Raw genomic sequence first — 15,000 nt, forward strand, 5'->3', positions numbered from 1 at the left:
GTTCCCAGTTGACCCTGGCTCCACCTGGCTTAAGGGGAGGACGGTGCCCTTGAGCACCAGACGTCACAGCTCCACTGGTTGTCGCTTTGCATGGGTGACATCACTGTTGCATGTGTGCATGGGTGAATATGAATGAGTGATTCATTATCTCTGCTCCAAATGGCTGGATAAGCAGGGCGGGGCGGGGCGGGCGGCGGTGGAGGGTATTTCTCTCCCGAGCCGCGACCAGCTCCTCGATGATATAAATATGCAACACAACGTCGCCGGCGATAAAGGCTTCCACTAAATGAGTCAATAGTGTGTATAGAAAAATGCAATTATTTGACTCATCCCTGCTGTGTGCACACACTGTATGTGTTTACTGAGTTAGTCTGCCTGTGATCAAGTATCTGAGTACATATGTTCCAGTCTCCCACCATGGTGTTGGTGTGAGAACGTACTTCCACTATTTCACGCGTCGGCTGTTTAGTCATTCCATGACCACAAAGAAGAAAAATACTAATTTGGAAATTAGCATAAAAATGCTGTTTACTATGGGCTTGGATTGAGCTTATTCAGGAACTACAGACGTCAAAAAGTGGGCCAGCTAAAATTAGCAGCAGCAATATGATGCTGGTGAGCAGAACTAATAGGAGGATATCCGATACTTGAGTAAGTACCGCGCTAATGAAATCGGACATTGACGGCAGGAGTCTCTCGCACACACAGACCCAGACAGAGAAACACTGAAAGAGAGGAAGAATCGTAGCTCGGTGGAGCTGAAGGCTACAGCATTAAGAGCTGCAAGCAGAACGACCAGGGCCCCAGCCAGGAACACACAACCACTAACACCCCCCCACACACACACACACACTAGTATCAGCACAAGATCATATCCATGAGGGATGAAGCCACAATGTCATTTATCTACAAGCCACCGCTAATATTCACTTTCAGGCCCGCTACACAATACGAGATAAAACCGCCCGGCAACACATTGTGCGCAGGCGAGGCAGGGCCCCATGTTGACGCAGATAAAGAACCCCCCCCGACAGAACTCGCAATGGACTGGACCTCCATCTCTGGACCCCCCCCCCCCCCCCCCCCCAGTGAAAAGGAATGGTCCAACTGTAACACCCAAATCAATACCTGATTGACTGGTGCAACTTCCTCATTAAGGCGCACCGCCCATCATGTTAAGTGTGAGCCATTATCAAGAATAGCACGGTTTCCCGATATTTATGCCGCTAATGATAACCCTCTCAATCTTCCACTCTCTCCCCGACCCCGGCGGTGATAAGCGTTGAGCGCAGGTGACACCACCAGCGCGCTGGCAGCCATCTCACCAAACTCACCGGCGCCATAAAGGCCGCGGTGCGGCCCGCGCGCCCCCCGTGGGGCTAATTGCAGTGAATCCGACGTGTTCGATAGAGTCGTCCGTCTTGCAGATGGGGCATCTATCGGGTTATTCCCCACATTACTATTTGACGCCGCGTAACGATTGGTTCGACTCAAGGGTAGCATATCCTGTTAGCGGGCTGCTTGGATGTGTTATGTGGGTTTTAGCGCCGCTGGAAGACTCCTATTCTCAAAGAATCGGTCGGAGGAGCGGAGTTGAAGAGTGCAGACGCCAAGGGACGTTTTCATCACTCGTAAGATACACAACATTATAATAATAATACGCACACACTTTGTTTAAGATACACAACATTATAATAATAATAATACGCACACACTTTGTTTAAGATACACAACATTATAATAATACGCACACACTTTGTTTAAGATACACAACATTATAATAATAATAATACGCACACACTTCGTTTAAGATACACAACATTATAATAATAATACGCACACACTTTGTTTAAGATACACAACATTATAATAATAATAATACGCACACACTTTGTTTAAGATACACAACATTATAATAATAATACGCACACACTTTGCTTAGCGAACACACTTTGCTTTAAAATCAACCTTTGCAAAGTGCTTTGAGAAGCACAATAAAAAAAAAACAATTGGTTAAAAAACCTAGAATCAAAAGCAGCGGGTCGATAGAGACGCTAACGAGAAGAAGAGTGAGGTCAACGGAGAGCAACAATCGATGCACACCAATGAAAACAGGAGCAGGGCGTCAGCCGCCCGTCCACAGGTCTTACCTTGAAGTCACAGATACACGTGACGGTGTCGCCGATGCGGAGGCACTCTCCGTCGAACTTGCACGTGTTTGTGTCGCACAAGAACAGGTCCGTGTCCCGGTCATCGAAGCCTGTAAGACACGGGAACAGAGGACACACACGTCAACCCCAGAGCTGCTTCCAGGGGAACCCACGGCCGCACACAGCGAGACAGGACGGAACTCGAAGGGGAAACAGTGAGGAATATTTACATTTGAAAGGGCGGCTAGTGACCTGAAACATACTAAATATCAAATATTGAATAAACTTGACGGAGTGTCAGTGGTGTGGAAACTGTTCCCCGACGAGATTCATGGCTAAGCAGTTCATGAATACTAGATTTTACATATCCGAGTCCAATTATTGTAAATGAAGGACGTTCTTTATATAAACACTCAAGACACAGAGGAGGTGTTCATCTAGCCAGGGGCCAATCCGACGACCTACTTAACCACTGTTTACTTTCATTCCCTAATTAATGTATTTTACTTAAAGCAAACAATATCTATATATTTATTTATTTATTATGAAAACTGCTTTAATTCTAGCTGCAGAGATGAGCGTTGGGAGGGCGGTTGGTAGAGGGCTGATCCCAGCGTTAAGGGGGACCCATAACTTCTGAAGGTTTGCTTAAATTAGATTTTGAGTGAAGCCAAGCGGGAACATTATGGATGAGTAAGCGTTTTAAGCCCTTATAAATACTTTTTACTGTGCCTGACAGATACTATCTGGCTCAATGGAAGATGAAAATGCCCAGACATATACGGAAATGTGTGGCCTTTTTGCATAAAAGCATACAAGTGCATGCAACAAATAAAGATGCACGCGCGTACGCACGCACACACGCACACACACACACACACACACACACACACACACACACACACACACACACACACACACACACACACACACACCTATAACCAAACAGATTGGCTTGAAATCTTCCTACTGCTGAGAACATACTTATGATTCATATGTGTTCTTATCTATGTTCCCAAGTACCGGTACTTTATGAAGAAATATCAATGAATGTTTTACAAGTGAATACGTGATGTCATGTATTTTTAATTCACCTCAGTAGATAAGAATTTAACTAAATAATTATGAATGAATAATAAAATTAACGTTTAAATTAATAAATGACATGATAAATAGTTCCTCATGCATTTGTTGTTATTTTGCTATGGTGTCTAGACCAATATGTCACATAAAATGGCAATAACAACAGAAAAACTAAAGAAAGGGAATAATAATAATAATAATAATAATAATAAGTCCCTTTCCCACACAATTTTTTCCCTGCAATGTTCCGGAGGATTTCCTGTATGGGGTCCTGTGTGAATGGGAACAGGGATCGATGTTCTTGGATATGTGCACCGGCCGTTTGCCTGCTCAAGACCTTGAGACTATTCTGGATCACTGTGCTGTGAACAACAGCAGTCACACTGACGCTGGAGGCATGTGGAGGGTTGCATCGGCTGACATAAGACGCTTCCACGGAGAGCGAGCTGAGGATGAGTGTGAAGCTGTGGCTGTCGTCTTAATGAGCCGATGCTTTTGGGTGATCCGATGACAATAACTATACAGCTTCTGCTGTTGTTTGGAAACTGAACAGGTTCCGAAATAAGTGAGCGGCTGGCACAAGTGTTGCATTACCACCAGCTTCTGGACCGTCCCTTGGCCCATATTCCCGGCAATTACTAAGTCACGTGTGTACAGGCGTGGAATACGGAAATGTTCCTGAACATGGCTGCATGTGTGAACTGTTGAAATCACTAGCAGTGCCTGCAATGTTACTGAAGTCATTCACCGGGAACAATGTGAGAAAGAGACGCTAATAGCGCTAAAGCCGGACTAAACTGAAATCTTTCCACAGTGATCCAGCAGAAAGACCATGTGGATATAAGGTGTGGAGTAACTCAGATATAGCCTGTAGATATAACGTGTGGAGTAACTCAGATATAGCCTGTAGATATAACGTGTGGAGTAACTCAGATATAGCCTGTAGATATAACGTGTGGAGTAACTCAGATATAGCCTGTAGATATAACGTGTGGAGTAACTCAGATATAGCTTGTAGATATAACGTGTGGAGTAACTCAGAGCTCGTACAGCAGATCAAAGGCCTTCTAGACCCTTCTCCCTTCATTGAGATACATTGTTGACTGAGTCTCTGGTCCATTACCAGATGCATTATGACTCAGGGCTTCTTCAGGAGCTGGCTTAAAGTGATGTATTGTCACTTTGAGAAGGAGTCCAAAACTCATCAACTCACTTTAGTTTTTGTTTAGAATGTATAGCTTCAATAATGTAGTGTTGACTGGACACAGTGTCATCCAGACACTTTGGACACTTGGATATAATGGTCAACAACGTTTCATTTCAATAATTTAACGTACACCGTTAATAACCTCAACCTGTACTTTCTGCTGTGGCTGCTGTACCATCTTATCTTATCTTATCAGAGCAATATTCCACTATTGATTGCTTATTGATCAAAGCGTAAGATGCTTTGTCCTTGCATAAAGGATCAAGTGAAAGCAGAAGCACCTATGCGCTGTTGGCATTCACCCCCTGAGAGAACTATCAACAACAAATTAGACAGATAATCAAAATTCACTCTTAGGCTTTGCTTACTCCAATAAGCACGGACAAAAATGATGATGCAGACTTTTTTGAATAAGAAAGAGATAACGCCTGCAGAAGTGTCTTTATGAAGCCTAATAACTCTCTCTCTCACGCACACACACACACACACACACACACACACACACACACACACACACACACCCACACCCACATAGAGAAGCATGAGCAGACACACTCTCACACACACACACACACACACACACACACACACACACACACACACACACACAGTCTTTGGACCAATCCCAATCCAGCCCTTGCTCCGACCACTCTGCCCTACCCCTCCATGTTGCGCATTCCCGTGTAGGGGTAGGATATAATGACCGTTGTAATATCTTATCTTAATGTGGTTTTCAATGCATTATAGACCATAATATTTCTCCATAACAAGCAGAACAACAAATCACTAGTATTCTGATAGCATTTCTGTCTGTAGCTGTCTGTCTGCTGTCTGTACCGCTGTACCACTGTACCACTGTACCTCTGTACCTCTGTACCACTGTACCGCTGTACCACTGTACCACTGTACCTCTGTACCACTGTACCGCTGTACCTCTGTACCGCTGTACCACTGTACCACTGTACCGCTGTACCTCTGTACCACTGTACCACTGTACCTCTGTACCACTGTACCTCTGTACCGCTGTACCACTGTACCACCGCTGTACCGCTGTACCACTGTACCACTGTACCTCTGTACCTCTGTACCGCTGTACCACTGTACCACTGTACTGTACCACTGTACCGCTGTACCACTGTACCGCTGTACCACTGTACTGTACCACTGTACCACTGTACCTCTGTACCACTGTACCTCTGTACCACTGTACCACTGTACCACTGTACCTCTGTACCACTGTACCTCTGTACCACCGCTGTACCACTGTACCGCTGTACCTCTGTACCACTGTACCACTGTACCTCTGTACTGTACCACTGTACCTCTGTACCACTGTACCGCTGTACCGCTGTACCACCGCTGTACCACTGTACCACTGTACCGCTGTACCACTGTACCGCTGTACCACCGCTGTACCACTGTACCGCTGTACCTCTGTACCACTGTACCTCTGTACTGCTGTACCTCTGTACCACTGTACCGCTGTACCTCTGTACCTCTGTACCTCTGTACCACTGTACCACTGTACCACTGTACCGCTCCCCTGACACCAGTGCAGGCCGGCGGGGTGGGAGCCCGGGTTGCTGGCCTACAGAGCACCGCTGCTCTGTCATGAAGGCCCGGTAATGAAGCGGTGTTCATTTTTACTTTACGACTTATTTGATCGCTTGACAGCGTGAGACGTATATACGTTCGCGAGCGATTCGCCAGCGTTCATGCTTTGCTATCTCCATCAGATAAATGGCAAATGTAATTTTGATAGTACCACTGCTGCTGTGGCAGGGAGACTGTTTGCTGAATTGCTGCTGACAACCACAAAAGGACGCCTATAGCCCGTGCAACAGACGGAGACGCCGTTGTTTGATTCAAATTGTCTGTCAACAAACAAAGTGGCGTGCCCACCTCAACGCCGGCGATGGGACGGCCGACGCAGGGTCTCCATGGTTCTCCCGTTTCACAGGGGGACACGTAATCCCTCCACCCCACTAACTCTGGTCCCAGGGGCGAGGCCAAAACGATGGGCACTCAAAAGACTGGGCTAGGGGTAAAGATCTGAGACGGGATTCGGCCTTTGCCTTTGTCTCTGTGTCCCCTCTCTCTCTCACACACACACACACACACACTCTCTCACACACACACACACACTTGTCTCTTCCGCTCTCAAAAAAAAGAAATCCACTCAAATGCACACACACACACACACACACGCTCGTCAATCTTCTCCCGCCCGTATATTCTCCATTATAAAAACAACGGGTTGCGCCCACACCCCACACACAAAGAAGAATCCATAGCAAGACACGAGGGTTCTGTGCTCGGCGCTGCGGCTAACCGGCCATTTGCCACACATCTTGAATGAGTGAAAAGAGCGGCTGTGTGCAATCACAGAGCGAGGGCCGGCTCCGTGAGAGGTTTCAACACTTGGATTACACGGCTGGAAACAAGGCACTCAGACCAGAGAGGGTACCGGAGAGTGCTCCTACTGCCAGGCCTTGGGGAGGGCTCCCAGACCCGGGGTATCGCTGGAAGTGTGTGGAGGCTACGGCCAGTGGAGTGCTACAGACAATCAAGCCCCTTGGTATTTGCATAGCGCTTCATCACGCTTACGGTCCCAAAGCGGCGACCGTGGCGCAGGCGTTGGAGCGGTTTGGCCAATGCTCGGAGGGTCGGAGGTTTCGATCCCGGCCCTTGCGTCGTGGTCGTTGTGTCGTTGGGCGAAGACACTTCACCCGCCTTGGCTCGGTGTGAACGTGTCTGACTGCGGTGTGTTTGAGGTGGCGGTCGGAGGGGGCCGTAGGCGCTGAACGGCCGTCAGGGCAGCTGTGGCTTCTATCGTAGTTCACCACCACCGGTGTGACTGTGTGTGAATGGTAAGCGTCTTTGGGTCATTGAAAAGCGCAGTACAAAATAAATTAATTCTTAATATTTATTCAAGGGCTTCCCATGTGGACCACCTCTCCACCACACAGGCTCTAGTGGTTCCCACCGTTCTTCGGCGCCTCTTGGAGGTCTTGCTGAGACGCTGACCCCCCCGCCCATGGTACCGCGTGTCCCAGTGGAAGGACGCAGATTGTGCGCACTAAGTAACGGCACATGGCCACGAGTCATGAGGCCGTCTACAAGACCTTCATGAGACCTCACACACGTGGTTTTACCATAAAGCTTAGAAGTCACTGATCTCCTGCGACACCATAGGCATACCAGGCATGCATACCAGTTATGCATATCCCCCCCCTCCCAAGTCATTCCACTTCATAGACTCTTTGGAAGACGAGCACTGAAGCAACAAAGTCTCTGGTATTTTCCGGATGTCTCTCAATGAGAGGGAAATGACCGAGCTATTTTCTGCTGCGCAGTTCTTAGTTTAGGATTTGGATATATCGAGTTTCCTTTTGGTCCGGGAGACGATACGTAGGGACAGCCTTTTGGGACACTTTTGGACAATACAGAATTTCACTTCACTGCTACATCAATCAGGGTACGTGGATATGGACACCGTCACAGCGTGACCTTCATCATGACACAACATATAGGACCGGAAAACCCTTTTCCATATCGCACTCTGTGTTTACAGAGTTTCAGAGTAAGTTTCATGCCAAGAATATATCTCTCGCGTATACTAAGATATGTCGAAAATGTGTTGTTTAAAAAATAAACCATGAGGGAACATTTTAATATAGCACCTCAGCAATAAATATGTAATGATGCCTACTTTTCAGAATATCACAACATTAGCGAAAAAGCATGACGCATGAGTTGAAATCTTGCAGGGTTCATGGCTTCCATATTGCAATGCACTTTTCAAACAGAGAACACGACGACATAATAGCACCACTGAATGTTAATGAAGGCCATTTTTACAATCAATCTTAATAACGAGAACTAAAGACAGGGACATACGCATATTTCATCATTGCAGTAACATCACACTTGAATTGCAGTCATACAAAGATGACATTTCTAGTATGAATATTTTATATCCACTTGGTGCCAAATGGCAAGTATTTGCATAATGAAGGCAACGTCGAAAATCAATGGAGTTAAAAATATCTTGGTACAATGCAATATATATTAAAATTGTGTAACAGTTGGACACTCTCTCACGGGCGAGTCTGTGGCGTTAGAACGGCTACATTGTGGAATTTAGTTTGGCTAATTTGATTTTACAAACGGTAGCTTGGGGAGGTGTGTGGGATGTGAAACAATGGCCTTCTGTTTCTTCCTGTAGTAAGTATTTTACGCGGTGCCCGTGAGGTCATGTTTGTGTTGGTGATTGTGTTTTCGTAAAAAATTATCAGCAGACGTTATTATTGACTGTTTGTAAATAAACCAACAAAATTGTAAATATTCTTAAGGTTACAAACAACGCAGAACCATGAGAATATAAACGTGTAGCCATGTCTGCGGTGGCTGCGGTCGGCTCCCCAGGTCCAGAGCACAGGGTGGGGCTGAGACCGGGTCCACGGCTCACAGCGTAACGGGACGTACAGATGGTGCTCCCTGCTGCCACCGAGGACGTCTCCCTGAGTGTGTGTGCTGATGGCTGGCTCAAGCCGTGCACGTTGATTGCCCAATGCACAACAGGTGTGCAGCCTCACCAGCCCCAGAGCCTCATCAGTCTGCCTGGGGCCAGGTGAGGCTGATTACACCAGCCACCCAGCACACACACACACACACACTCCACAGTTGTATCTTAGGTTTTTCTTAATACGAAGCCACAAAGTAATACAATTCCTGGTGAAACTCCTCCATAATGAAACTTACTCTGCAGACTAACATCACAATAACATTCTTTAATAACAGGAATGTATCATGATAGAATCTCTGCAATAAAGCATGTAAACTGGCCTATTTTCAATCAACGTTTAGGGGAAACGATATCACCCTGAACATATCATATTGCACGTTTATAATTGTCCACATGCAGGCTCTCAATCAGTTCAAGCAGCTTTTGTTTCACTGAACTGAAAAGCAAAGCACAATAAACAAAACAGAAATCCACATCTGCTTTTTATTCGTAGCTCTTCTGTTATGGCCTCAATATACGTGATACAAATGTGAAGCACTGTGATTTAGAAATGGAGGGTTTCCACATGGCGGTGAGAGGGAGATGAACAGAGGACGGCGTTGCTACACTCCTCCTCCCTCCAACCAATCAGCACTGAGAACAGTGGGGGGTCCCACCAATCACACTTTGCCAAGAAGAAGTAGAAATCGCATATCAGTTTCCCCTCTTGAACGATGGGGAGGACACAGCCAGATAGCCAGCAGGAGGACAGAAAACAAGGAGTGGAGAATAAATTCTTCTGATTCTTTCTCTTTTGATTAATCAATTTAGTCTGAGACTCAACCCCCCCCGTTGAGTTGGTACAGTTTGCTGTGATTCTTGTTATTCCGTTGTGTTCATTCGTTGTGTGATTCCAATAGTGGTTCGGAACTTCTCACACAATCTGCTCAATTATCATTTCCTTGCAAAGGGCTGCAGACCCCGGCTGGCCCTTCCATCCCAGTACCACGCTGTACAGCAGCTCCATGGTGACTCAGTGGACTAAATACAAGGGCTGGCTTTGATTTAGCTCACCTCTTCCCTCGTTTTATGGTACACTATTAAAGAAATAGAGGGACTTATAATGCGCCAGAAATCTACCTGAGTGACTTGTATAGGCTGCATAAACCCTGCGTTAAATGTCCCACTGTGACATCTTATTTGCATGTTAACCCCTTTGTGCAGACATACATCTCTACTGGATCAATCTGATGTGATGAAAACTCAAATATCAGACAGCACCACAAAACGCACCAGCCTAAATAGTCTATATACCAATTAGAAAGCTGCTACCCCTACCCCACCTCCTGCTCCCTGCTGTGTTCTGTGTTACGGCCAAAGTACACCACTCCGTATCCGTAATCCGTAATCCGACTCCCTAACTACGGAGACCCCTCGAGCATTCGCAGTTCTCCGTCGGGATGTCGGATACGCAACGCAATTCGCTGCCCGATCGATCTTACAGGCTGACTACTAACCATGTAAATAGTGTTGAAAATAAACTTCCAAAGCTTTTCAAATCTTAATTGGCGTTTTATCGGTCCTCAATGTACAAAGTAAATAAGGTCCAAAGTCAAACCGGGGAAAGAGATCCCGGCAAGAAGCCGTCTCCGTCCGTCTCCGTTGCCTCGACGGAGAGTTAAAAAATACTGGATGCGCACGTAGCGCTACGGAGAGGGTCTCCGGCGGGCTCTCCGTCGACGGAGAGGCCTCTCCGTGTCTACGTACTGCACTCTACGGAGGACTATAAATCCACCTTAAAGGTGGATTTATAGTCCTCCGTTTAGGCCACGTCTGCTTCCTGCCCTCCTCCCCAAAACCATCACCATCCAGGAGGAGATTACAGTCATCTGAATAATTAACCAAAACAAGCTGGCAAACATGAAATATTCAAAAGGTAATGTTTATACGCCGACAATTAAGATGGCGATGCGAGGCACTCACTCGTCTGAAAGAAGGAAGGCAGCTTGTCGGCCAAAGGCGTCGGCTTCCTTTCCAACGAGCGCGAGGTCTCACGAGGCACAGCCGCGCTGGAGCAGCAGCCCTGCTCCACCAGGTTTGTGCCGATCAATAATTAAAGAGAGTAAATTAAAAATGATCCCTGAACAACCAGAGGGATATCCTTCCTTGACCTCTGTCTCATAGCTCAAGTATTACTTTTATTTATTTTTTAAATTATATTAGTAACGCCAATGTTTTTTTTTCAAATCACTCCGCTACAACAGAGATAAATAATGCGCGCACAGCCTTCATTATGGTCTTTCCTTCCTTTCAACGTTAGCCACAGTCTGTGTTCAAATCAGAGGAGAATATTGAAACAATTTCTCTTCTCTCTTTGCAAACGCCCTTACAATAAAGCCTGCATCCAATTAACAACCGTTGATCCCTATTTGATTATCGCCCCCCACCCCCCACCCCCCCCCCTTGTGCAACTTTAAGCCCCAGCCTTTGTGTCTGACGATGAAGGGAAGTATTCTGTGCTGACAAATCTCACGGGCAGATGTGCAGAAGTCTCCACGGACTACTGGTAATTCACTCCACTTGATGGGATTTACAACCCTACCAGGGGCTTTGCATACCCCCCCCCCCCGCCCTCCACTCGCCCCCCCGTCACGTATCGAGGCATCACCACCACCGCCTTTCAGCGCTAACAATAGCTATGGGAGTCGGAGCAGTAAAGCACAGAGAAAGAGCCTTGTTTCCCCCGCAAGGCATGAATGGAGGGCGTACTGTGGCTCTGCGTCTATGAACTTCTTTAAAGAATAGGCCTACTTGTTGATTGGAGAATACTGATTGGTTACAGTTTGAATTTTAATACATTTGATATCCACAGCTGCGATTTTCACTTTCTAATTCTTTAGTTCATGGGAATAGTGTAAGATCCTGTATTTTGTTCGTGGCTACTAATATGGCACATGGACAACAGAAGAGTATTGGGGCCGAACATTCATGAAACATTTGTTAAAAGTGTGTTTGTTGGATAAAAAGTTGAATTTGTACATTTTAAAGGAGAAGCATTACTTGGTCAAATATTAACTCTCTCTTCCGATCAAAGTCTACTATCCTACCCGGTAACGCTCATAATAAACCTATTTACTGAAGGCCTTTGGTGATGAGTGAGTTGATAGTACGTCAAAAAAAGAAATTTGATTACAATCTAAGATTTTTTTTATCTCCAGCACTCAAATGCCTATCTTAAACAGATGACCTCAGCATAAAAGGTGGAGACATGCGGGGTGCGGTTTGTACTAGGGCAGATACCAGATAGCTAACAATATACTGAACATTCACAGCCCACATTAAATCCTCTGGAGAACATGGAAATGGAACTTTTAGAGCTAGTAAGGGTTGCCAAAAAGGATGGTTGGATCTCCAAAAAAGAACATGACTGTTTACTGTGCCCATGTTCACGGTAGCCCACGTTCCACAGGCCCCCTTAAGTCCACAAAAACCAAGAGACTACACCAGGGAGACCAATTAAAGTGAGAATGACTCATTTACACAATCAACATTTAAAGTGGTGATTACTTCATCAAGCCTATTGCCTGCCTACATTCAAGACCCACACAAGTCCTGAAGAAAAAAGAGGGACATACATAATACATGCTCATGCATAACGGCTACTATGGATGTTCAGTCGTTATGCATCAAGATTGTCCGTGATGACGGCCTGGAAGCACTGAGGCACTGTTTCAACTCAAGTCTCCTTTAAAGTACTTATTCCCAAATAAAATGTCATACTCTAAATGCTGTTCATGCACTTACTCTAGAACAGTTTGAAACATTCGGCAATCCTTTTTGAAGAGTTTGCCAAAATATATGAAATCGTAGAAAGCTACGATTTCTATTGAACTAAAGTCCTAAAATGCTGATTCTGATATCCCCAACCACCAACTGCTCTCTCTCTCTCCCGTGCCTCCTTTTACGTTAAATCTGTTCCGCTGTATGAAGCCAAAGCGCCTCAAACTGATAAGATGATATGTCGCCTGCACCAGCTGCTGTCAATATTTCTAACATGGAAACGCACGCGACAATGAAGCCATCTTTGATATCCCTCGAGGCTAGAAGCTAGCAGAGTCGGACCGATCAACGACTGATCTGGGCAAGGGAGAAAACGGAAGCTATCGGAATCGACCTTCATTAATAATGAAAGATGGCCGTGAATAGTTAAATAGCCTACTTTGTTCACAGGTGTGGCTACGTGTTATTTTGTTTAATTCTATTTTTGACACTCAATTTGCAGTGCTGCACTCGGCTGTTTCAAACACATAGTTAACATGTTTTAACCAATAAGATTCAAGATTGAGCTACTGAGCAAATACAATAATATTTATAGGTATACATTATGCATGTTTGTGTTTTTTCTGATCAATTACAAAATGAGGAGGAGTGAAAAAGCTAGCCATCATAGTATATAAGCAGAATTAATATTAGCAATAGCTTATAGTAGGCCTATAGGCAGATTCAACTCATCATGTCAACACTCAGAACAACACACATTGTCCTGAGGTCTATACACATAAAGTCTTATTAGAGAAAATGTTATATTCTGAAGAGTCACATTTGCATTTATGTAAACCTGCTCAGTAGTTTGTGTGGAAGGGAACATTGTGGAAGCTATAGCTTTTAGAAAATATCAGCAAAACTTTAGTTAATTACTACTAGAGCTAAATTGATTTGGCATTTAACAACCTCTCAAAATCAATGCAACATTATTTTTACAAGAAAGCAAGCGGTTAGAGAGTCACACTGGCAGCCAGGCTCACATTCTCCTCCTCAACTTGACCTGCTCACATTACCTTATTAGTGACAGGTTCAACTTGACCTGCTAACATTACCTTATTAGTGACAGGTTCAACTCCACCTGCTAACATTACCTTATTAGTGACAGGTTCAACTTCACCTGCTAACATTACCTTATTAGTGACAGGTTCAACTCCACCTGCTAACATTACCTTATTAGTGACAGGTTCAACTCCACCTGCTAACATTACCTTATTAGTGACAGGTTCAACTTGACCTGCTAACATTACCTTATTAGTGACAGGTTCAACTCCACCTGCTAACATTACCTTATTAGTGACAGGTTCAACTCCACCTGCTAACATTACCTTATTAGTGATGCAGGTTCAGCAAATGTCAACAAGGCAAGACCATGTTATTTGTCTTTGCTTGGTTAATAGTTTCTCACAGTCATTAATTAATATATTTAATATTCATATGCAGTCGCAGGAGATGTCTGATTTATAAGCTGTAGATATTTGATGATGCATATTCTATAAAATGTTTATATGTAAAGGGCCTTTGTATATCAACAGTGATTTAGACCAACTAATGATTTGAAGCCAGAAGAAAACTAGTACTTAGAACTTTACTGTTACATGAGGATATTAGGGGCCAATGTTGGTTTTTCTACAACAGACACGGCTGTCTTTAAAACAATGTTTTAACTGATTATACCAGATGCAAAACATAATGAATGTCTTAAGTTGGGATCTTAAGAATTTTCCAACTGTAAAGTGGGTCATGGATGAAAACATTTGGGAGCCACTGCATTCATCTACGCTGCTACACACTTCTAGCCAGCAGGTTTTCAGATCCAACCATGAAGTGGAGATTTTAATGGCTGTGCTGTAAAATGCAAGTCTTTAGGTCAAAGCATGACATTTACGCGTCTATTAAAATGCGTATTTGCTGTCTGCTGATATGATTGTGGTTGGTGGTGGCCAAAACACTCAACAACAGTTTTGACTGTTTTTGAACTACCATCATAACAATTCAACCAGAATGCAAATAATCAAACATTGACCAACACTGATCAGAGACATGTGACAATAAATGTTACTGCATCAGACAACAAGATTTCCATAAAGGCTCAAGCAAGATATCGGTTCTGTAATGGAAGGGCAGTTGTCATGTCAAAGAAGAACAGTTAAAAAGGTTGAAATGGACGATTCCAAAACCGATTTAAACTCTGTTACGGCGTTCTAACTTTCTGTAGACTATGGATTACC

General features: G+C 44.7%; 2 protein-coding genes across 3 annotated transcripts in view; both read right to left on the reverse strand.

The window, feature by feature from the left end:
- Nucleotides 1-15,000, reverse strand: part of LOC311358732 (tomoregulin-2-like) — a gene marked incomplete at its 5' end in the record, with an annotated part of 207,854 nt that overhangs the window by 50,918 nt on the left and 141,936 nt on the right. The gene's annotated exons all lie outside the window — the stretch shown is intronic.
- Nucleotides 1-15,000, reverse strand: part of LOC311358613 (tomoregulin-2-like) — a 45,923-nt gene that overhangs the window by 27,409 nt on the left and 3,514 nt on the right. For both annotated transcript variants that reach the window (XM_084478704.1, XM_084478703.1), the window contains exon 2: nucleotides 2,151-2,260. In XM_084478704.1, the coding sequence (XP_084334830.1) occupies nucleotides 2,151-2,260 (110 nt within the window). The remainder of the gene's footprint in view (nucleotides 1-2,150; nucleotides 2,261-15,000) is intronic.

Source organism: Micromesistius poutassou, assembly GCF_964030765.1.
Source record: "Micromesistius poutassou genome assembly, chromosome: 14".
Classification (NCBI taxonomy): domain Eukaryota; kingdom Metazoa; phylum Chordata; class Actinopteri; order Gadiformes; family Gadidae; genus Micromesistius; species Micromesistius poutassou.